The sequence below is a fragment of the Protopterus annectens genome, chromosome 11.part0 (genome assembly GCF_019279795.1).
Source record: "Protopterus annectens isolate FY-2018-M chromosome 11.part0, PAN1.0, whole genome shotgun sequence".
Classification (NCBI taxonomy): Eukaryota; Metazoa; Chordata; order Ceratodontiformes; family Protopteridae; genus Protopterus; species Protopterus annectens.
In genome coordinates, this window is record NC_056745.1 from 1,368,763,765 (window position 1) to 1,368,786,136 (window position 22,372).

The window sequence follows — 22,372 nt, forward strand, 5'->3', positions numbered from 1 at the left end:
GAACAACATTAGTAAGGAAATCATTTGCAACATATGGTCAGGAACAACAATTGATTCAAATTGTAAAAAAGCCTGCCAGGAAATGGAACATACTACACTGTCAGGCTTTACCACCACTGATGTGCAGTGATCATGGGAATATAAAAGTTAAAATGCTGCTACATGATAATTCTATCTAACTGAAATCTAAACCAGTGCACAAAAGATTAATAACAGACTAAATGGAAGCAAAACAATCACTTGTAAAACTAATTAGAGTGATGTGTTTAGTGGAAAAACTACAGAAGAAGTGTGACAAATTTTGAAAGAAAAATTGAAGCAGAAAATAAAAAAAATGTTAAATATCAGAATCTAGGCACACAAGGTTAGGAATATATATTTCTATAAGAACAAGATACTTGATTAAGGTAAGAGACAACAAATATAAAGAATTAAAAAGATGCTGAACTATAACTTGAAAGCTGAAATAAACAAGTTGGACAGACAAATTAGAGTGGGAGACAAGATCAAGGAAAACTTTATATAAAGATGGAACATAACAAGAAACAGTTTTATAGATACTCAAGGTATGGTAGGAGTAATGTCATAGAAATCGATTATCTGTGTGTAAGGTTTAAAATTTATTCGTAAATATAACAGAGTATAGATATATTTACAAAATCGTATGCAAAGTAGTTTTACTCCATGGGTGATAAGTTGTCCTAGTAACATCCACGTAACTTCAGATAATGAAATTAAATTATATTTTAAAAGAACTACACACACTGGACCCAAACAAAGCATGGGGTGGAGGTGGAATTAGTAGTAATGACCTCAGAACACTTTGGCATAAACTTTTACAGTACCTTTATCAATGTTATTCATTAGATCATTTAAGTATGAGAAGATTCCTCAAGACTAGTGATGAGCATTTGTTAAATCTACATTTAAGAGAAAGGGAAATAAGAAAAGGCCAAAATTATACAAACCCATAAGTTTACTTTGATGTTTGGTAAATGTATTGAAGGTTATTTTATTTTTATTTTCAGAATTTGAAAGGTTGGGACTTGAAACCATCCATCATGCATAAGTTGAAAATAAATCTGCAACTGTCTGTAACATGATGATGTATTAACAATATATTAACAGCTATAAGTAAAAAATTGTGCAGTTGTGTAATTTATGTAGACTTAACTTCAGCTTTTGATAAGGTCATATACAAAACACTGATCAGTAAGTTGGAACAACTAGGTATCGATAGACTCTTGATAAGATGGATAGCAGCATGGCTTACAAATGGGACATAGCAAGTATCATACAGCAATTGGACAGGTGAAATCCTACTCAGGTTGCCCCACAGGGCTCTGGCCTAGGCCCATACATGTTTAAATTGTATATTTCAGATCTGTCTTTTTATATAAGGTGTTCTACAGTCTGTATGCAGGTGACTTACAAATGGATAAGCTGATTACATGTGTTACATTTAGGACATGTCTGCAAATGAACTTGGCTAAATTGACCATTTGGGCACAGGAGAATAATATGCTGATGAATACATCAAAAACTACGCACATGAGATTTGTGAGACATAGATTGAAAGTTGAATATTTAATACAGCACACAATGATTGAAATTGTAGATTTGTTTAAGGACCTTGGGTAAATGGGTATATCCAGCTTTGAATTTTTCTTTATCAGCCAGCTGGTTAATAATAGTTATGTAATTATAAATTGTATATAAAGATTTATAAAGTCTAGGAAACCAGGAATGTTGAAGTCATTGAATATGCAATAACTTTGGGCCACGGTGGTGCAGCGGTTAGCGTTGTTGCCTCACAGCAAGAGGTTATCCCATTCGATTCTCGGCTGGCGCGCCTCCTGTGTGGAGTCTGCATGTTCTCCCCGCGGTCATATGACATTTAAAGACATGCAGGTAGGTGCATGCATGAATAGGTGCACCTTCTTTGAAGGTTGGGCGTCGGGCAGGCAACTCAGCACCGTAAACTCCACTGCCAGTCATTAGCAGACCAGAGTTCCACTGCGGTGACCCCTAACTGGGAAAAGCCGAAAGAAGAAGATAAGAAAAAAAGTATGAGTAAACTGGGAAGAGTTTAGTGGAAATATACCAAGGGCATCCATGAATTTGAATATTTAAGTTATTGTGAAAGAATAAAATATCTAAACTTGTATTGTGTCTCATATAGACATTTATGAGGAGACCTGATTCAGGTTTATAGGGTATTTAGAGACAACTACCCTCTGAGAATATTTGGGGTTATCAAAAATAGTAGAGAATCATCAGATAACATATGCAGATTATATAGGAATGAGAGTTTTACTAAATTGATTGTCTGAGAGAGTAGCTGATGCTTGGAATAGACCACCAAGTTCCATTAAAGCAATCACTAGTTTAAGTATTTTGAAGAACAACCCATACTCGTATTATAAGAATAACTGTTGGTATATCGGCAGGCTAGAAGGGCATTATTGATTGTGCATAAAATAATTGTGTGTGTGTGTGTGTGTGTGTGTGTGTATATATATATATATATATATATATATATATATAAAGGAAACTGTTCCTAACCCCATTCCTTCTGATAAATAGAGGAGGACAATGGATAAGTTAGAGTGGGAAGTGTATTCTTTGAGTAATTTAACTTTCAAGATTTTAAATTGCCAAGCCCACATGTTAAAGTATTTGCTTGTCTCTTTTGAAAATATGCAGAGTTCAGTGGTTAACTTTTCCTGTTCTGATGTAAAATGTTCTTCAACTGCTTCTATGATAGCTCTTTCTTATGTGACTAAAACATACTCTGCGCTTATGACACCACTAATTCTGCATCCGTAACATCTGTTTTTGGATTTCTTTTAATGAGACTTATGTGATTTTGCTCTCAAAACCTCTCTGATGAAGACAGATTTTAAATTCTCCCATAAAGACTCCCATGTTAAGTTGTCAATCTCGCCTTCATTCTTGCTGGATGGGTTCGGAGCCGATCCTCGGCTCCGACTCGGCACTTGCTTAGCTTGAGAACTCCTTTTACCAGCTCGAGGCAACCCTATATCCCATGATGCAAGGCGGAACTACCTCAGATCTCGTTTGCCGCTTTGCAAAGAGGTCTCCTTTTTTGCCAGCTGAGGTAAGTTTGAGTTTTTCAAACAGCTTAGTCAGGGTTTATCTTCCCCTATTTTCCTATTTTTAATGTATATTGTCCATACATTCACCCTATTCCCCTTATAGTTTTAAAAATATTGTTACTTTATAGAAAGTTAAAAAGTTTTCAGTTAGGCCTAGGCCTCCCTTATTAATCCCTATCTGTGTGTCTGTGTTGTGGGATTAATTTGTGTGACTGTTTTGGGGTGTGTTTGTGAGTATATTGTTACTCTTTTCTTAGGTTATGTCTAGGGAGGTAAAGGTCTCGGGCTTCAAGAAGTGTGACTCGTGCTGTCAGAAAATGTCTCTGACAGACGGTCACACTTCTTGTGTTTACTGCCTGGGGCCTTTACACCTGCAGGACTCCTGTGCTTTGTGTCACTCTTTTAGCCAGCGAGTCCTGCAGGAAAGGAGGAATAAGTTAATCCTCCGTGGCTTACTAAAGCCGGAAGGTTCATCCACTAAACCTGGGTCCAGTAAGCCTTCCAAGCCATCTAAGGGTCAGGCTACAGCTTCCAAGCCTTCCCCGGTGGCTCCGACTCCTTCGGAGTCGAGATCGGCTCCGGCCGGAGCCGATCTTTCTTCTTCTCAGCTAGGGTCGGTGCCGATCGGTTCCGACACCCAATCTGCTGTTGCCTTGTCGGCTCCGGCTGGAGCCGACACAGTATCCAGTATCGGAGCCGAGAAGCCTTCGGCTCCATCTGGAACCCATAGGACGTCGGCTCCGATGACTTCATCCAAGAAGAGATCTCGGTCCCCGTCTTTGGAATCTATCCACTCGGCTCCGGGGTCTCCTCTTTTGTCGGAGCGGAGTCATCGGAGCCGATCTTCGAGATCTTCCAGGCTGTCTGACGACGATTTAGAGAGGGTGGTAAGCAGGCTGTTAAAGTCGCAGGCACTGGCCCAAATGCTCCATAGCCCGTCTCAGCAGACTTCGGCTATTGCTTCACCCCTTGAACTTCCTCCTCCAACTCTCCACCAGAGTTCGGAGCCGGAGCTTCTCGGGACAGCAACTGTGTCGGCGCCGGAACCGATACATCCTTTTTCAGCTCCGTCGTCTTCGGCTCCGATCTCCTCCTTGAGACCTTCCTTGGAGGGATCCGGTCGTCGAGTTTCCCTTGTTGGCTCCGAGGGGGCTAGTGGCATCGGACTCTTGTCCGACCCCGCTCTCCCTCTCGGGGCTTCGGCTTTGGTAAGCTTGGCACCGACATCAGCCTCGGAGCCTTCTCTCTCAGTGGAGCCGGGAATTCCTATTTCCTCGGAACGGGAATATTCCGGTCTCCCGGGGAGGGGAGCCTTTGAGGTGATGAAGAGTGTCCTGGCACCTGAGCCAGGTCAACGGTCCATCCCTCTAGCTCCTCCCTCTTCGGTGCCTGTAGACGCCTCTTGCCAGCCTCTTGCTCTCAGGCCCAGGGATCCATCGCCCCAGGTTTCCCCATTGGGAATATCTTCCTCTTCCGAGGTTTCTCCTGATCCTACAGGGGAACCCCCTCGGAAGAGGAAGTGTAAGAGGAAACACACAGACTCCCCTGAGTCTACTACATCTGATACCGACTTAGATGAGTCGGAGGGTTCCCCACGATCCCCCTCTGAGGATGTCTCCTTTTCAGACATCCTTGAGCTCCTCAAACAGAAGGGGAATTGGCCCTCCATTGACCCCTCCGAGGATGAGTCGGTATACCTGGAGGCTTTGGATCCCGACCCTCCACCTCCTGGGTGTCTCCGCCTTTCGACCCACTTATGCAGGTAGTGGCTCGGAAGGCGTGGGCAGCTCCAGATTCTGTGGAACCTGTCCCCAGGAGACCATCCAAATTTATTACGGCCCCTACGGACAAGCAGTTTCTTTCCAAGGGCGTCTCTGTGGATGCTATGGTGGTGGCGGCCACTAAGAAGGAACTGGCGGATCCTTCAGTACCTGTCCATCCTCCTAACAAAGATTCTAGGACCATGGACAGGTATGGAAAGCGGATGTTTTCTTCAGCGACCTTTACTATGCGTTCGCTGAACTACCTTTGTCACTTCACCAGGCTTCAAAGAGATATTCTCAAGGAACTAGGTGAAGTGGTCCAGGATCCTTCTGCTGCTGGGGCTCAAGAAAAGATTGCCTCACAGCTAGCAATCCTAAATTCCTTATCCAACTCCTCCATGCGGCTCATATCCTATGCAGCCGATGGAGCGAGCAGGGCCGCAGGCACAGGAGTGGCTCTTAGACGTCAAGCCTGGATGCGGCTTTGTAATTTTGCGGACCCCTTTAAGGTGTCCTTCACCAATACCCCCTTTGACGGTTCGGCTTTGTTCGGACCTCAGGTGAAGGAAACCTTGACCAGGTGTGAGCAGGACGGTAAAACTCTTTCTGCCGTTGGAGTCCATTTTTCCACCCCTTCTAGACCCTATCCCAAGGGTCAGAAGGGAGGGAAGATGTGGTTCCGCAAAGGCCAAGGAGCTACACCGGACACACGTGGTCAGTTTGCCCCCAGAGGCAGAGGGGGTAACAATAATAGACGCCGCCCTAGAGGCAGGGGGGGGTCCTCAGAACCAGGGCAACAGGGAGTCTCTTCCTGAGAAGCCCTTTCAGCACCCCTGAGGTGTTGCCCGACTGTCCACCCTTGGAGGCAGTCGGGGAAAGGATTTCGCTGTACCCAGTAGCCTGGCATTCCCTTTCACAAGATATGTGGGTACAGTCGATCATATCCGAGGGTTACAAAATCCCCTTCGAAAGGTATCCCGTACCTCAACAATCCCTTCTAGACATCTCACCCGGTCAAAGGGATTTGGCAGAACAGGAGGTTTCAAAACTCCTAGAAAAAAGAGCCATCCAGACTGTTCCGGCAGACCAAGTAGGATCCGGCATCTACTCGAGATTCTTTTTGGTCCCCAAAAGGACGGGAGATTGGAGACCAATATTAGACCTGAGCAGTCTAAACAGATTTGTCAAGAAGGCAAGATTCCGGATGGTCACGCTTCAGTCCATTCTGCCCTTTCTGGGCAAGGACAACTGGATGTGCTCTATAGACCTTCAGGACGCGTACTATCACATAAAGATTCACAGGCGCTCCAGAAGGTTTCTCCGCTTTCGGCTAGGGACCAGTCATTACCAATTCAGAGCCCTGCCCTTTGGCCTCACTTCAGCCCCCAGAGTGTTTACCAAATGCATGGCAGTGGTCACAGCTCATCTGAGACGTCAAGGATTCCAGGTGTTTCCTTATTTAGATGACTGGCTCCTCTCCGCCACCACCAGGTGTCAGCTTCTTCAGACCAGAGACTACACTCTGCAGCTTTGCAGGAGTTTGGGAATTTCAGTGAATTTAGAAAAAGCTTCTCTGCGGCCTTGCCAATCTATCACCTTTATAGGCGCAGAATTAAACCCCGTCAAAATGTTAGCCAGACTAACAGATCAAAGAATTCTGGACATCCAAAAATTGCTCGATTCTATTGCAGAGCAGCAAGGTCAAAGCCAGATTGATACTAAAGGTTCTAGGTCTTATGGCTGCGGCCATTGTTCTTCTACCACTGGCTCGCTTCCACATGCGTCTTCTGCAGTGGATGTTATTCACTCAGTGGTCGTTCCACAGTCTTCCGATGAGGCACGAAATCTTAGTCACACAATCGTGCAGAACTCATCTGAACTGGTGGATATCTTCCCTCTTCTTCATCAGGGCCGACCTTTTGTTCCCCTCCTCCAGTTGCCACAGTTACTACGGATGCCTCTCTGATCGGGTGGGGGGGGCATTATCAGGGCAGGATGGTCCACGGGACGTGGCAACCCATAGAATACCATCTGCACATAAATGTCCTGGAGATGAGAGCGGTGCTTTTAACGTTGCAAGCCCTCAACGACTTTCTTCCCAGGGGGACTATTGCAGTACAAACGGACAACATGTCCGTGGTCTGGTACATCAACAAGCAGGGCGGGACCAGGTCCTATCCGTTGTGTCGAGAAGCTCTCAGACTTTGGCAATGGGCAATCTCCTCTCATCGGTTTCTGATAGCAAGGCACATCGCCGGCAAGTCCAACCTCTTGGCGGACAGGCTGAGCAGATCCATTCTCATGCCTCACGAGTGGTCTCTCAATCAATCTGTAGTGGACCAGATTTTTCTGAAGTGGGGCACACCTTGTTGCGATCTTTTGCTACACCCCAAAACAACAAGTGCCCGATTTCTTCACTCTCTTTCCCCTACCAGGCCAACCCTGAGAGACTCTCTAACCCAGGATTGGCCCGAGGACTTCTGCACGCTTTTCCTCCTTTTCCCTTGATTCCACAAGTCATTCAGAAAGCCACCGCTTTGAGGGCCAAGTTGATTCTCATTGCCCCTTACTGGCCTCGACAAATTTGGTTTCCGTCTCTGCATCGTCACCTCCTGGTGCAGCCCTGGCATCTGGACCCAGTTCCGGATCTCTTGATCCACCAGTCGGGTCAACAGCACCGGGCCATTCATTCTCTCAACCTCACTGCTTGGTTGCTCCACTTCCTTCCCTAGCCAGGCTTCCTATGATCTCTGATCCGGTCAGAGATATCTTAATGGCTTCTTTAAAGTCGTCCACCAGAACCGTTTATGCTAGCAAGTGGCGACGTTTTTCCATTTGGGCAAATTCCAAAAATATTGATCCCTTTACTGCTCCTGTGCATTCTGTTTTAGATTTCCTGGCTGAAGTTTTTCAGTCAGGATCTTCTTCATCTACAGTTAAAGTTCAACTGGCTGCTATTTCCAAGTATCATGTTGGCTTGCAAGATCATAACATTATGTCTCATAGACTATGCAAGGCCTTTCTGAGAGGAGTGTTTCTCCTAAAGCCGCCAATAAAACATCCTCCTCCACAATGGGATCTAAATTTAATGTTGGCATCCTTAATGTTACCACCCTTGAACCGTCTGCTTCATGTTCATTGAAATTATTGACCTGGAAAACTATATTTTTACTGGCTGTCACTTCAGCAAGAAGGGTTTCCGAGATTCAAGCTCTCTGCATCCGTTCCCCTTACTTGGTTTTTCACAAGGACAGGGTATCCTTAAGAACGAACCCGTCCTTTCTCCCCAAAGTTGTTTCTCAAACCAATATTAATCAATCCATCGATCTACCAGTCTTTTTCCCAAATTATTCTGACAGAGCTGAACAAAAGCTTCATTTTTGGATGTCCATCGTCAGCTCAGGTACTATTTGCATAGAACGAAACAATTCAGGAAATCGGACCAATTATTTGTCTCCTATGCAGAAAACAGGAAAGGTCTCCCAGTGTCTAAAGTGACCTTATCCAGATGGTTGTCTTCCACCATTTCTTATGTGTATTCACTCAGAGGCAAGCAACTACCTTCTAAACCGAAAGTACACTCAACCAGGAGTCTATCCACTTCTGCAGCCTTTCAGGATAGACTACCCATTGATACCATTTGTGCAGCAGCTACTTGGGCCACTCCTCATACCTTTGTCTCTCATTACAAGTTAGATTTGGCCTCCAGAGACAGGGCCAGTTTTGGTTCCACAGTTCTCAAGAGTCTGTTCCATTGAGCCACCCGGGATACAGGTGCTAGGGACACGGTCCCATCCAGCAAGAATGAAGGCGAGATTGACAACTTAACATTTAGAAGTTATGTACCTACCATAACGTTCCATGTTAGTTGTCTTCTCTCGCCTTCTTTCTTGTGTCCCTCCCTCCTTCCCCCTGGCCTGGACAGATCTTGAAGAGTTCCTCTTATCAGGTTGTTTCCTCCTGAGCCTTCATTAGAGGACTCCTTTATTATGAGCTTGGGTTTCCTAATATATGTTAGGTTAGTCCTTAGCAGGGTAGGTTAGCTACCAAACGAGATCTGAGGTAGTTCCGCCTTGCATCATGGGATATAGGGTTGCCTCGAGCTGGTAAAAGGAGTTCTTAAGCTAAGCAAGTGCTGAGTCGGAGCCGAGGATCGGCTCTGAACCCATCCAGCAAGAAAGAAGGCGAGAGAAGACAACTAACATGGAACGTTATGGTAGGTACATAACTTCTAATTTTTGGACTTTCTTCTGCTGAAGCACTTAAGAAGTGTGATGAAAGGGGAAAACAGATTTCAAGAAGTAGCACAACTTTTTGAACCTTACTTTTGTTCTTTACTCAACCCGCTTCCCCAACAAACAGTTTAAACAGCAAGGGACAAGTAATCAAGTAAGTAAAAACATTGGAACAAAGGATCTACAAAGATGGGAAACTCCTCAAAAAGTCAAGGACAGTCTTCATAGTCTACATGATTATCTGCTGGTTCAGACTCCCTCTCCCCACCCTGGCATCCGTTCCATGTCTCTCAGATAATCTCAGAGAGGTGATTTGAATGTAATCCAATCAGGATACTCTTAGCAGTGGGAGCCCCTCCCTCCTTTCTAGAGAATTCCTACCTGCCCAGAAAACCAGATTAATCTATTCCCCCCATTTCACACAATGTGCTGTTGCCTAGGTAGTAATAGAATCCGTGCCTCTCAGTCTTTTAGGCAAAGGTCATTATGCAAGGATTTTTTTTTTTAGTTCCCAAACCAGAAGGATCCTGGAGGCCAGTACTGTATCTTTCATATCTAAATCCCCCTATTAAGATTTGTACGTACCAAATGGGGCATTATGTTCAGTGATGGGTCTGATAAGGGAAGAATACAAGAGGAATGTCTCTGTTTTATATATTAGTGTTTTTAAAGATGAGTAAATTATTTTTAAAATCAAGAAGAATGATACCAGATGAATAAAATGATAATTTAATTTACTGATGTGTTGGAGTTATTTAATTTATGTATTTTTAAAATTATGCACTGTGTCTTTCTTCAGAATGCTTTCCATGTTTTGGCTCCTTAATTCACAAATTAGTAGGGGGTGCTTCAGTGTGTGGGTAACAGTTCTTTGGACAACAATGCATTAATGTTCTTCTGTATGCTAGGCACCATACCTATACATGCTGCTGAGTCTACACCTCCTCAATCTGTCAAGGCTGTGTTTCTACAATCGGTAGCTGCTTCATTTTCAAAAATATAACCTGGATGCTACATTTTGGTAGAAAGTAAGCTTTCATATGCTTCTTAGGATATTTTTCATTGTAATGGGTGCCTTTTTTGTTACTTTGAATCCCTTTCTCATGCCTGGTAATGCTGTATTTGAGTTAATTTTTGACACTAGCAATTGTGCGTATTGCAGAAATCTCCCTTTAACTCATTACAGCCTAGTGACATCTCCGGGGATTTCTGCAGTTACGTCTTTCTGACGCCTAGAGGCGTCAAATATTGCTTGTTCATATTTACATTAATAATTCCAAAACCATGCTACAAACACAGTATTAGAAAATTTCATCTTAAAGTTCACACAATGGCAAACAAAACTATATTGATATTTGGCATCTGCCTAGTGTAGATAGAGGTATTGAATATTATTTGTGTACTATTGATTTGTTTTGTAATAATTCTAATATTTCTGTAAATATCATTCCAATCAAATGACATAGAAAGAACTACTTAGCCTCATCTGAAAACTCACAGCTGAATGAAGAAATTTCTGCCACCAGTGTGTGTGTTGCATGAATAGTTACAAAGATATTGCAAGTTGTTTATATACTATTACATAATTCATTTTTACTGTGGTTGTTGTGCTTTATAAAATACCTAAATTGAATGCATGCAACCACCATGCCTCTCAACTGTACAGATTTTCACAGACTGTCCAGATTTTTTCCTCATATTTTGGTTTGTTCCTCAAAAACAAAACATGATTTTTTGATAAATCACTGGGATGATCTAAGGATTAAAGTCACTAAATATTGATATGTATTTGAGTTTCAAACTTCATATCCCTCTGAAAATGCATGCTAACACAAATCCTGTTATTGTAGCAACTCTCTAAGTTTAAAACAGTAATGTTTAAAATGTGTACCTATTTTTGGATTTTTGTTTCCCCGATTATGTCAGGCTTTGTCCAGTTTTTTGTGCTAAGAGGTATGGCAACCACTGTAAAGTTTACTTTGTGCTGAATAGTTTGCCATTTACAGTTTTTAGGAACAATTATGGTTCTAGAGTTATGAGCATTTAATTGAACTGTGAAGTGAAAACTTCATTTTTCAAAAGGCTCAGGCCAAGCCCACTGGGAGTTTGAGTGCAAATTAAAAAAAAATCCATTGGAGGGACTGACTTAAGTTAAATCTTAGTTTTTGTGGGAACAGCATTACAGTAGATATTTCAGAGAAGCTGTTGCATCTGGTACCATATTTTCTGACAGTTTCCTTCTGTGCGTCTTTTTTTCTTTAACTTTGTGAAGTAGACATAATAATCCCTTGCTTTAATGAATTCATGTCATCTCCTAGATGGATGTTTCTTTGAATGCTGAATCAACAAATTTTTAAAACTCTACAGGCCACTTTTCAGCAATCATCAAAATTTTTTTTGTTTGCTGCACCTCCCCACTCTACCCCCATGTGTGAGACAAACCCCCATTATCAACTTGTATATACTAACTCCAGGATTCCAACAATGGGGAAAAGGACAACAGCTATGATTGCTGAAATCAGTTTTCAGCAGTGTTGATTCAATGATTCATCAGTAATTTGTCAACAGTTGACAAATTACTGTCATAGTAATGTTGAGGAAATCGGTCATTTCGATGTATTTTAAGTAGATACATTTCTTTTGTAGGACGTCTTACTGCTTGCTTCTTATGCTGTTGCATATTATAAAAGCCTATGCTGAAGATCATAGCCTTTGTTTTTCCATTCTGTTCCCATAATCTGTGATGGACCCCAACTGCTGGTATGTTTAGTTACCTGCCTGATATATATAGGTGTGCATTTAGGACAGTTAGTGATGTACCTTGCTTACTGTATTTTAGTTTTACTGCATGATAGTTTCTTTCTGACATTCGTGAGATTTTTCTGTTTGGTTTAAGTTGCAGCCTTATTACGACTTCTGATATTTGTATTATACTGCACACGGGCAGATAATATTTGTATCTTTACATACTTTCCTGAGAAATTACTTACCAAGGCTAATGTTTAGTTTGTCCAGAGGTTTTCGGTCATGTTTAGTTCCTTGTCCTTCCCTGGGAAGCACTTCTCAATCCAGCTTTCCAGGCTAGTCCTTTAATAATCTTTGTGTGTCACTGAAATTGGTCATTGGCATCTCTTGTTAAACTCAAGTCTGTGCAGTAACAGGCCACTGCATTGGTGGTAAGTCATACATAACCATACTTATCATTCCAGATGTCATCCTGTTTATGTGTATGTTCAGGTTAAAGAATGTGTATTTGTTTTAGACTATAAGACCTTTGGGCTCCTATAGAATATTCATAAACACAGTAAGAGTTTATTCACGTCTCTTTCTCAGTAGCCTGATGTAGTATGCGGCAAAAATGAAAATTGTCTTGTTTTATGAGTGTTGCACACAGTAAGCATTGTTTTAACTTTTTTCAGGGTTCACTGCTTCCACTACCTCATTCCGTTGGCTAAACAGGGGAATTATGCCATTGTGGCAAATGTAGAAAATATGGATTATGACCCTTTAGTTGTGGGGCTGAATAAGGACATTGGTGCCATAGAGGAAGCAATGGGAGCAAGTTTACAGCAACATAAGTTTCAGTACATCTTTGAAGGTAAGATACAACTGTAGCATTTTACAGGAATATTCACAGTTAATGTTTAAATTGTGTATATTTGTAAGACCTATCTTAAAGTTTGTAGTTAAAAATGAGCAGCAATAAAAAACTCAACTTATTTAAAGAGTTGTCCTTTCATCATGTTATAAAATTGCCACTAGAGCTGTTCAAAGCTTCTATTCAGAAGTGGGCCATGTGATGGACTCTTTGTGGTAGAAAGTTTTTATTGTGTAGTATATTTGCTTTTTCCTTTTCATTAGGAGCAGTACACTGAGCAAGGAAAAAGGGAAATGCAGATATATGCAAAGAATGAAGATGCTGCTTACAGAAAGAAGCAGTCTTGTCATCATGGCTATATACTTTCGAGATATCTGCGTTTGACTGGAATGAAATAAGTGAAATTCTGTAGGGGTATTAGGCTGAAAGTCCTGCTGGCCTGTTCTACTTTGACTTTATAGACTGAAGTTGGACATTCCTACCCCCACATGCCTACTATGTGAACTATAATTATGCACGTGTACCTTATGCATCCTTACCTCCTTTGGTGTAACCAGACATGCACCATGCTTGCCACGGCATGACATTTTTAAAATTGTTTTATCAGAGATATGCTAGAACTTAATTTTAAAAACTGACATATCTGTCATTATTTACAGTTATTATTGTGTTATGTACTTTTTTTCCTTGAATATCCTTTTGAATGTTTTTTTTGTGCTTAAAGGTCATGCACATAAGGGAGAGCATATTTTAGTTACAGTTCAGAGTCCCACAATTAGGGCCATTTTAACTTGAAAAGTAAGCATACTTCTTTTTTAAGCTATGTCTCTCAAAAGAACAGTTTCTTACTGTTTACAGTCTTTGTTTTCCAGTTTAGTTCAAGCTGGTTTATAACTCTCAGGCTCATCCACAAACAGGTCTTTGGTTCTCTTTCCTCAGCTAGGCTGCTGGAATTCCTTTGAATAAAGACACCATCCTGATATCCTTTTATGTACATCCATTGTGTATCTCAAAAATGTTCTCCCCAGATTTCCAAGATGGCTGCACATCAAGTAACAGCTTAATTCTAGCTATCCTGTTATGAAAACAGAAACATAACAGAGAAAGGTGGCACAGTGGTTAGCATTGTTGCCTCACAGCAAGAGGTTCTTTGTTTCAGTTTGTGGCTGGGGGCACATTTGTGTGGAGTCTGCATGTCCTCCCTGCATTTGCGTGGGTTTCCTCCAGGTGCTCCGATTTCCTCACACATTCCAAAGACATGCATCTGGACCATTTCTCCCTGGGCCTCTGCAGAAAATTGTGCTTTCCCTATAAACAAATTTTAAATAAATAAAAGGAAGCTAGTGGATTTATATTTCTGGGTAAATTTCATTAACTGGCAAGTAAGTGCACTGCCTGAATGCTAGGAAAAAACAAATGCAGAGGACCTGAATGGAAATCCACTACAAAAGGTGAGGAAAAAAACACTGACTGGGAGAAGTACTGTAACTGTTCAGCAAAAAGCAGTGCAAGCTCCAGGCATACCACCCAGCAACCTAGAGGAAAGTATAAGACAAGTGCACACAGACTTGATTAAACAAAACACTGATGGAGTATATCAACTCAAATAAAAAAAGGCTGGAAAAAATGGAAGAAGCTTTAAACAGATTTTCAGATGAGGTGATAAAACTGCAAAAATCAGAGGTCGAAAAGAAGAAAAGGCTGTCTGAATATGAGAAAAGAGATGTTTTGAAAAAGAGAAATAGAGGAAGGAACACATAGGGAAATCATGAGATTTTCTGCTGTGCCAGAGAACCTGGAAGGAACTAGACTGTATTAATTTTATGAAATCAAAAATAACCAACTGGACTGGTATTCCAAGGCAGGTGTTTTTTAACTGAAAGGGCACTTTGTGTGCATGCTTATAACCTGGCTATGAGAAAGCAACCTATACCTTTAATAGTAAAGATGCAGTCCTATCAGCAGGAGGAGTTCATGCTGACAAAACTGTGGCAAAAAGACGAAAGTACTAAAAGTAGGAGACAGCAGAGTGTTTGTGGAGAATAATTACTCATCGTACACCAGGCAGAAGCAGAGTGAATTTATTTTGCTGTTCAGGGAATGTCAAGAAATAGGCATGAGATTCAAACTGCTGTATCCGTCTATCTTCAAAATATTCCCCAGAGGGACAAAATCATTTTTTGATTTAGTACATGCTAAGGAGGAAATACAAAAGTTTGTCCAACAAAAAGTGAGATGTGAAATAGAATGAGATTCTGCTTCCTGTTCTTCTGGTAATAAAGACAGCAGAGAGACTGTGCCAATGAAACCTTTTCCAATGTTTCAACAGAAAATGAATGAGAGAAGTAAATAAGCACAAGAGTTGACTAGAACAATCACCAGTACACTGGAAATGAAGCAGAGGTAGGATTTGGGAGATGGAGATTGTGACGCCCCACCTCTTTCCCAGTAATCAATACCAGTGGGGGACATACATTGGGAGGATGACAAGTACACACACATTATTTCCAGATGCAGCTGGTAGCATTTAGCATCTACCTGTGAAAATACTTAGACAAAGGCTTTTCTTAGATATAAGGCAGATCCTGGAAGTCATAAAACAAAATACTTCCAGGACAATACATAAAGCTTTTAGCTCTTTATATTGTGTGTGTTACTGCACTGAAACTGAAAGAAACATCATTTTATTACGTGGCCATAAGGTAATTTAATTTCAGTTATTTTCATGAAGTTAACCTCCTGTGTTCCAGTTTCCGTTAAAATATATACATCTAAACAGTTACGATAGTGCAGGTACATTTCTGTTCTAATCCAACAGGGCATGCTGTGGTTACATCTATAAACAGCACTTTGTAAAGTACCTCTTCAGCGCACATCTGTACAAACCATCTTATATGACATACAGTTCTAATACATTTGTAACACAAGCATATGAATCATGTTGATATTCACAAATGACATATAATTATGCCAGTATCTTCTTTTGTGACAGAGATGAACAGGAATAAAACCAGTAACTTGGAAATTGACAAATGTGAGATTACAAAACAATAATTATGTCTGTGAAACATGACAGAACAAGAAAATCTGGAAATGTTGGACTCTTTTGGACTTTGTTAAACTTGTTCGGAGACTCTATGCCCTAGTTCATGTCATTAATGTCCGGAAAAATACTTAGTAGAAGGGAAGAAGAGGGAGAAAGTAAACTGTAAGTAAAATGCACTTTTTCTTAGTGGTACTACTTTTATAGTTCATGATTTTCTTTGCATACTGTAAAGTAAAGTTTTCTCAGTTATTTTCAAGTGTAATGGGGATACTAATGTAGACAAGAGCTCATGGTTTCTTTTTCTTTCTCCCTTCGTCTCTCTTTCTGTATGTTCAGTTTTAAGAAATGTAAGTGCTGCAATGTAAAAAGAAAAAAAAGGAGAGAGTGAACAAAAGTCTGGTTAAAAGAGTATGCCAAAAGAATGTTTTTTTTTTCTTTTTCTTCCTTATGGGAATGACAGGAGTAAGGCCCTTAGTTTGATCTAGTAACAAGTTTTAAGTGAAAGCAAGTAAAGGAATATTGAGTATTATAAGGCTTTTTCTAGCAAATAAATGTATGCTTGTTCGCATTTCTGTATCTGGTCCTCAGGTCTCTAGAATGCAATCTGATAAAAAGAAATGGCTAGGAGATTATGTTCTCTGAAAGCATTCAAGTGTTTTCCCAACTGGGAGAGCTATAAAGGTAAGGCAGAATTACAAGGTACTTAGTAGAAGCACAGGCTATACCATGCGTCTTAGCATGGATAACCTTTCCTTTAGGTTAACTCCATTCTGTGAGTGTGGCTGTCAGTTTGGGACACTTGATCCTGTTAGGAGGATAAAACTTCAGTATTCGAAGACGTCTATAGTCTTGTGTGTTATTATTTAGTTAATAGGTTTTAGAGGGGGTATTGGAGTGAGTTTTTTTCAGGGCTTTCTAGTACAGTTAGTATTGGCTTTGATTTCCATTTTCTAGTAATGTCTTTTTTGGCAGTCACCATAATTAGACTCAGCAAGGCCTTACTATATGTATGCAGTTCTGATTCTGTATCATAACTTAGAAAATGCATTTCCCTAGTTAAATTAATTTGCTGATCCAGTATCTTGTCAGAGTAGTCTGCAGGGAGGCTTTAAAGTCTGTCAACTCATTACACTCCCAGAAAATATGTTCCCAATTGCCTATTTCTTCCTCATCACATCTCCAACATTTGCTTTCTACATGAGGAAAAAGTCTCTGGAGTCTATGTGGGATTTAAAAATATCTGTGTAAACATTTCCAAGAAAAGTCCTAAATATTCTGGATTTTTATATTTGGGAGACATACATATACCCCCCATTGTTTCTTTGTGAATTGCTTATCCAGTCTCTCTTCCCAATCCTTTCTAACCTCCTCTGATTGATTCTTGTAGTTATCATGCAATATTTTATATGATGTACTAATTATTCCTTTGTTAATGGCAGCTTTTGTTCTAGATTTGTACTAAAAACTATACCACTGCTGCTCTTTCATTTAAGACCTCCAATTTCTTTCTCTTTGCCTACACTCTATCAATCCTTGATTGAAAAGGCAATCTCTAACCTGCAGTCCAAATAAATTCTTAGTGTCTTCCCATTCTATTACCATTTCCTTTCTAGTTATTTTCTCCTAATACCTTGGTTTCTTTACCAGTTTTCTCCAGTAAAGTATAGCCCCCCTCTAGCCTGTTGTCTGCATCCCGTATTGCAGTCATCCCTATTGGCAGAAGCATCTTTCTCGATTCCCATGTTGGCTTAGTTCTTGGAACACTTTCTGCTACTTTATGAATATAGTATTCTGTATGATTACTGTTATTTTCCTTAAAGATCTGCATCCAAAGTATCAGTCTCTCCTTGTTTCTTGAGTTCCCCCCATTTCATCATCATCCTTTTCCACTTTAAATTATACATTTCTGTGTGTGCTATGTATAGGAGCCTTAAATTTGTAACTCTGAAATACCCCTTCAAATTTGGTAATCCTGATCTGCCTTGCTGTGTTGAAAAAATCATCTTATCCTGCTTAACTCTTGCCATCTTCCCCTCCCAGATAAAATACTTCAGCTCTTTATTAATAGCTATCCACAAGTTTTCCTCTGATTGATAAAAATATGCCAGACCTGTGTATAAGACTAAAGGGGAAAAACGCATTTTAATTGCTTGTATGTTACTACCATATCAATATCACACAGTTTCTAGTTTCTCAGTTTTTGTATTATCTTTTGTTTAGTCTCTTCCCACATATCCTTAGCTGCCACACTGGAGTCGTTTTAATCCAAACTCCTAAATACTTAATTTTATCATGTCTCCATAAATATGGATATTGTTAAGTCAATTAGTGTGTGTGGGTGCAAAATTTACTGCTCTTGCCTTTTTTTTTTTTAAGCGTCATTAATTTTGTATCCTGTAAAGATTTGAAACTGTCTCAAAATGTTCCACAACACTGTACCGTCTTTTTCTGGTTTTGTCAGGTGTAAAATATTATCTTCAGATAGAGCCAGCTTTTCTTGACTGCCATACCAATTATACCCTTGAATTTCTTGAGTCACTTATTTTCTTTGCTAGTGGTCCTAAGTATAATGCAAATAAAAAAGGGGAATGAGGACACCTCTGCCTGGGTCCTTTGCTCAAGCAGAAATTGTCAGAGAGGACCCCACCCATTTTAATTTTCGCCTCCGATCTCTCATATATCCTACTAATCAACCTTATAATTTTATCAAAAAATGCAAATGCTTCCATTGCACTGCTCATAAAGTCAAAGCTTACTCTGTCAAATGGTTTCTCTGCATCAAGACCCACCAACAGTAGCAGTATTTTCTTACATTTTGCTTCCCTGTTGAGAATGAATATCCGGTTAATGTTGTCAAATGTTTGCCTCCCCTCCAGAAAAAAACCCATTGATCTATATCTATCAATTTTGAATTCACTTTTGCCATTCTTTTAGCTGTTATAGACATAAACACTTTATAATCATGGTTTAGTATTGAAATGGGCCTGTAAGAAGCTGAATCTAATAGATCTTTACCCCCTAGGCATTACAACTACCACCACTTTCTTCCAGGATGTTGGTACTTCTCTTCTTAAAATACTGTTAAACAAAACCTTCAGCCCTTTATCATGTTTTCCCCTCCTGATTTCGAAACTTCCACAGGAATATCTTCTACTCCTGGGGGCTTTCTTGTGGATTGGTTATACATCGCCATTTTTATCACATCTCTCCCTATCCTGTTAGTAATTGAGCCTCATCTACCTCTAATCTTGTCAAATTTAATTCTTCTATAAATATTTTTTGTACCTTTTCTTGATTTCCATTTGTCTCTGCTTTATACAGACTTTTATAGAATTTCAAAAATATTTCTAATACCTCTACAGATCTCATTACCTTCCTTGTTATAGGCTCCCTGAGGTTGGTGACAGCCCTTTATACTTTCAGTTGCCTGAGTTGTTGTGCTAAAAGTTTTGTGCTTTAGATTTATCAAAAAAAAACAGTTGCTCAACAGCATGCATATTATTAAGGTAGTCCCTTATTTTCTGTTTAGCATTCTGCAGTTGCTCCTCTTCTTGTTCTGTGAGATTCCCCCTCTTTCACAATACTTTAACATTTGTCAGTCCCTCTAAATAATTCTTGTTACTTCTTAACCATAATTCCCTTTCTTTTATTTCCACCCTATTTTTAAACTCCACTTTAATTTTATCCCACTCCCTAGCTATATCTTCAGAAAAAAAAATATCTCCTAGAATAGCTCCTGAATAATTTCCACTAACCATTTTTAGATGTGTCTCTTTTCAACAGATATGTAGGAAAGCACCAGTGTATCATTTGTTATCATTACCCTGTGTTTTTATTTTAGTTATTATTGGCACATAATCTCAAATAGGTAATGGGTACATATCAAGACTTCAGTTAAATGCACATGTTCCTGTAAAATGTAAATTCTGTGTAGCCTAGCCCAGTTTTGTATCCTGGGGAATAATATGTAAATTCACTCCAGACACCTTGTACTGAATTTACATCTTCCATGCCAACTATTTTCATAAATTTCTTCAAAAGTCTACCCTTATTTGTTATACTTTCCCTTCTGGGACCCCCAGACACATCTTCATTCTTGCAAATCATATTCCAGTCTCCACCTACAAGTAATATCCCTTGTTAAAAGCTGATTATTTCTCCCAGAATGTTCTTATGCTCCATTACAGCAGTTTTAGGTGGAATATAAATAAATGCCAATGTAATCCCTCCCCAAGCCTTACCATTAGTCCCTTAGTGCTATAAATTTGCTATTATTATCTTTTTTATCATCTAAAGTCACTGTGGAGCTCCTCTTGCAATTAATATAAGTACTCCTCTTTTCCTTTGTCCTAGGTGTTCCGTTGAATAATCATCCTGAAAACCTTTCTTTATTAAATTCACATGTTCAGTTCTTTCTAAGTGTGTCTCCTATAACATAGCTGTTTGCACTCTACATTTTTTAATGAACTTCACTACTCTTTCTTTTTTTGTATTTAACTGTGAGACCATTGACATTCAAAGACATTGCAGAAAGCATCACTGTATGAAATAGTCATTGCTCCCACCTTTTATGTATAACAGTTTTTTTAGATGTCTAGCTCCATCTGTTGTGTTACATGCATACACTGTTTAGCAGGTTGAACTTGTGTACATATCCATTTGAGCCTGTGTCACATCTTACAAATTTTTTGTTTTATTGAAAGCCCAAAAAAACATTCCCCTAATATCTCACTAAAACCTATTAACTTAATACTAAAACATAAAACTATATACGTCTTTAAATATTGAAGTTTTATACTCCTAATAGGAACAAATGTCCCAAACTGACAGCCACACGTACAGAATTGAGTTACCCTAAAAGAAAGATTATCCATGCTAAGCAGCCTGTGCTTCTACTAGGTGCTGTCCAGTTTTGTCTTATCTTTATAGCTCTCCCAGTTGGGAAAACACCCAAATACATTCAGAGAACATCATCTTCTAGCAAATTTCTCCTTTTTAGCCAATTTCACAATATCAGATTGTAGCAAATTTTTCTTTACCAGGTTGTCTCCATGGAGACGAGGGCCATATACAGAATTGCTACTAAGCATACATTTATTTGCTAGAAAAAATGTATTTATTTATTTTATTTTACATTTGTTGACTGGGATAGTCCGACTGGATGCATGTCCATTTTCAGCGGAGGCCCGGGGAGAAAAGCTCCAAGGGTAAGCAGATACAGCATTACATAATACCAGCATTACATATTACAAACAGACTATTTACAGAGATTACATAAGTAAGCAAGTTAAACAAGTTCCACAGGTTACAGTTAGTCCTGAGCACAAGTCAGGATTAAATTAAATTACACAGTAAACTGGTTAACAAATTTTTACACATTCGAGTTAGCCTGGCTTGATACATTGACATAGCCAGTTAAGTGACAAATGTTGTTTGAGTCTAGTTTTAAATTGAACTAAGGTGGAAAGTAAGGTAATATCAGCTGGAAGAGAGTTCCAGGATCTACTTACAGAGTTTGCAAAGAGAGAATCACCGGCTGTGTTATTAATTTTGCTAGTCTGAATTAGTAGTTTGTTAGAGGATCGAAGCGGTCTAGGATTGTTATAGGGGGTGATAACATTTTTAAGTGCAGGAGTATTGTCCGGATTATAGAGGATTTTATAGGCCATAATCAGTTGGTTATACTGGATTAGGCTAGGTAGTTCAAGCCAACCAAGCTGATTTAGATTGATGCAATGATGTGTCCTAAAAGGCAGCCCAGTGGCAAACCTGGCAATGTGGTTGTAGCAAATTGAGAGTTTGTTAAGGACAGTCTTGTTCAAATTCGAGAGTAGAGGGGATGCATACAGAAGGGTTGAAAGAAGGTGAGAGTGAGCTATGGCAATTTTAGCTGGAGGGGTTAGGAAGGATTTTATTCTGTAAAGTGACCCTAGTTTTTTATTGATGGTTTTGATAGTTTGGTTAACATGTAGGTCAAATTTGAGATTATTGTCTATGATGACACCTAATAGTTTTGTAGATGGGTCAGGGAGATTATTGTGCCATCATTTGATTTTATGGTAAAGGTGAAAGCGGTAGACCTACGTGTTGGTGAAAATAACAGCATTTTAGTTTTTTTGGGATTTAGGATCAGACGATGTTCAGAAAGCCAGTTTTCTATTGTATTAAAGGTGGTCTGGGTAGCTGACCATAACTCTACTGAAGATGTGGCTGAGCAAATCAGAGTAGAGTCATCAGCATATTGGATACAGCTGACTTTTGGGATGACCGTATAAAGGTTGTTAATGAAGATGGAGAACAGCAAGGGCCCTAGTATAGAGCCTTGTGGTACTCCGAGGGTGTTAGGTAGAAGGTTAGAGAGTTTTTTCTGCCAGAGGACAGCCTGCTGTCGACCATTCAGGTAGGATTGAAACCATTGGAGAGCTCCAGTATCTAGACAGAATGTTTGCAGGGTGTGGATTAAAAGTTGGTGATCAACCATATTGAATGCCTTGGAAAGATCCAAAAAGAGGGCCGAGGATATATAATTATTGTTGCGATTATGGTTTATGGTGTTAGTAAAGGCTAGGAGGGCTGAAGTAGTGCTGTGATGAGGATGGAAGCCATGCTGA

At 39.9% G+C, this 22,372-nt stretch overlaps 1 protein-coding gene across 1 annotated transcript in view; it reads left to right on the top strand.

The window, feature by feature from the left end:
- EXOC4 (exocyst complex component 4) overlaps window positions 1–22,372 on the top strand; it is a gene marked incomplete in the record, with an annotated part of 4,032,161 nt that overhangs the window by 3,772,702 nt on the left and 237,087 nt on the right. The window contains 1 exon segment of the mRNA XM_044087318.1: window positions 12,537–12,715. Coding sequence (XP_043943253.1) covers window positions 12,537–12,715 — 179 coding nt within the window.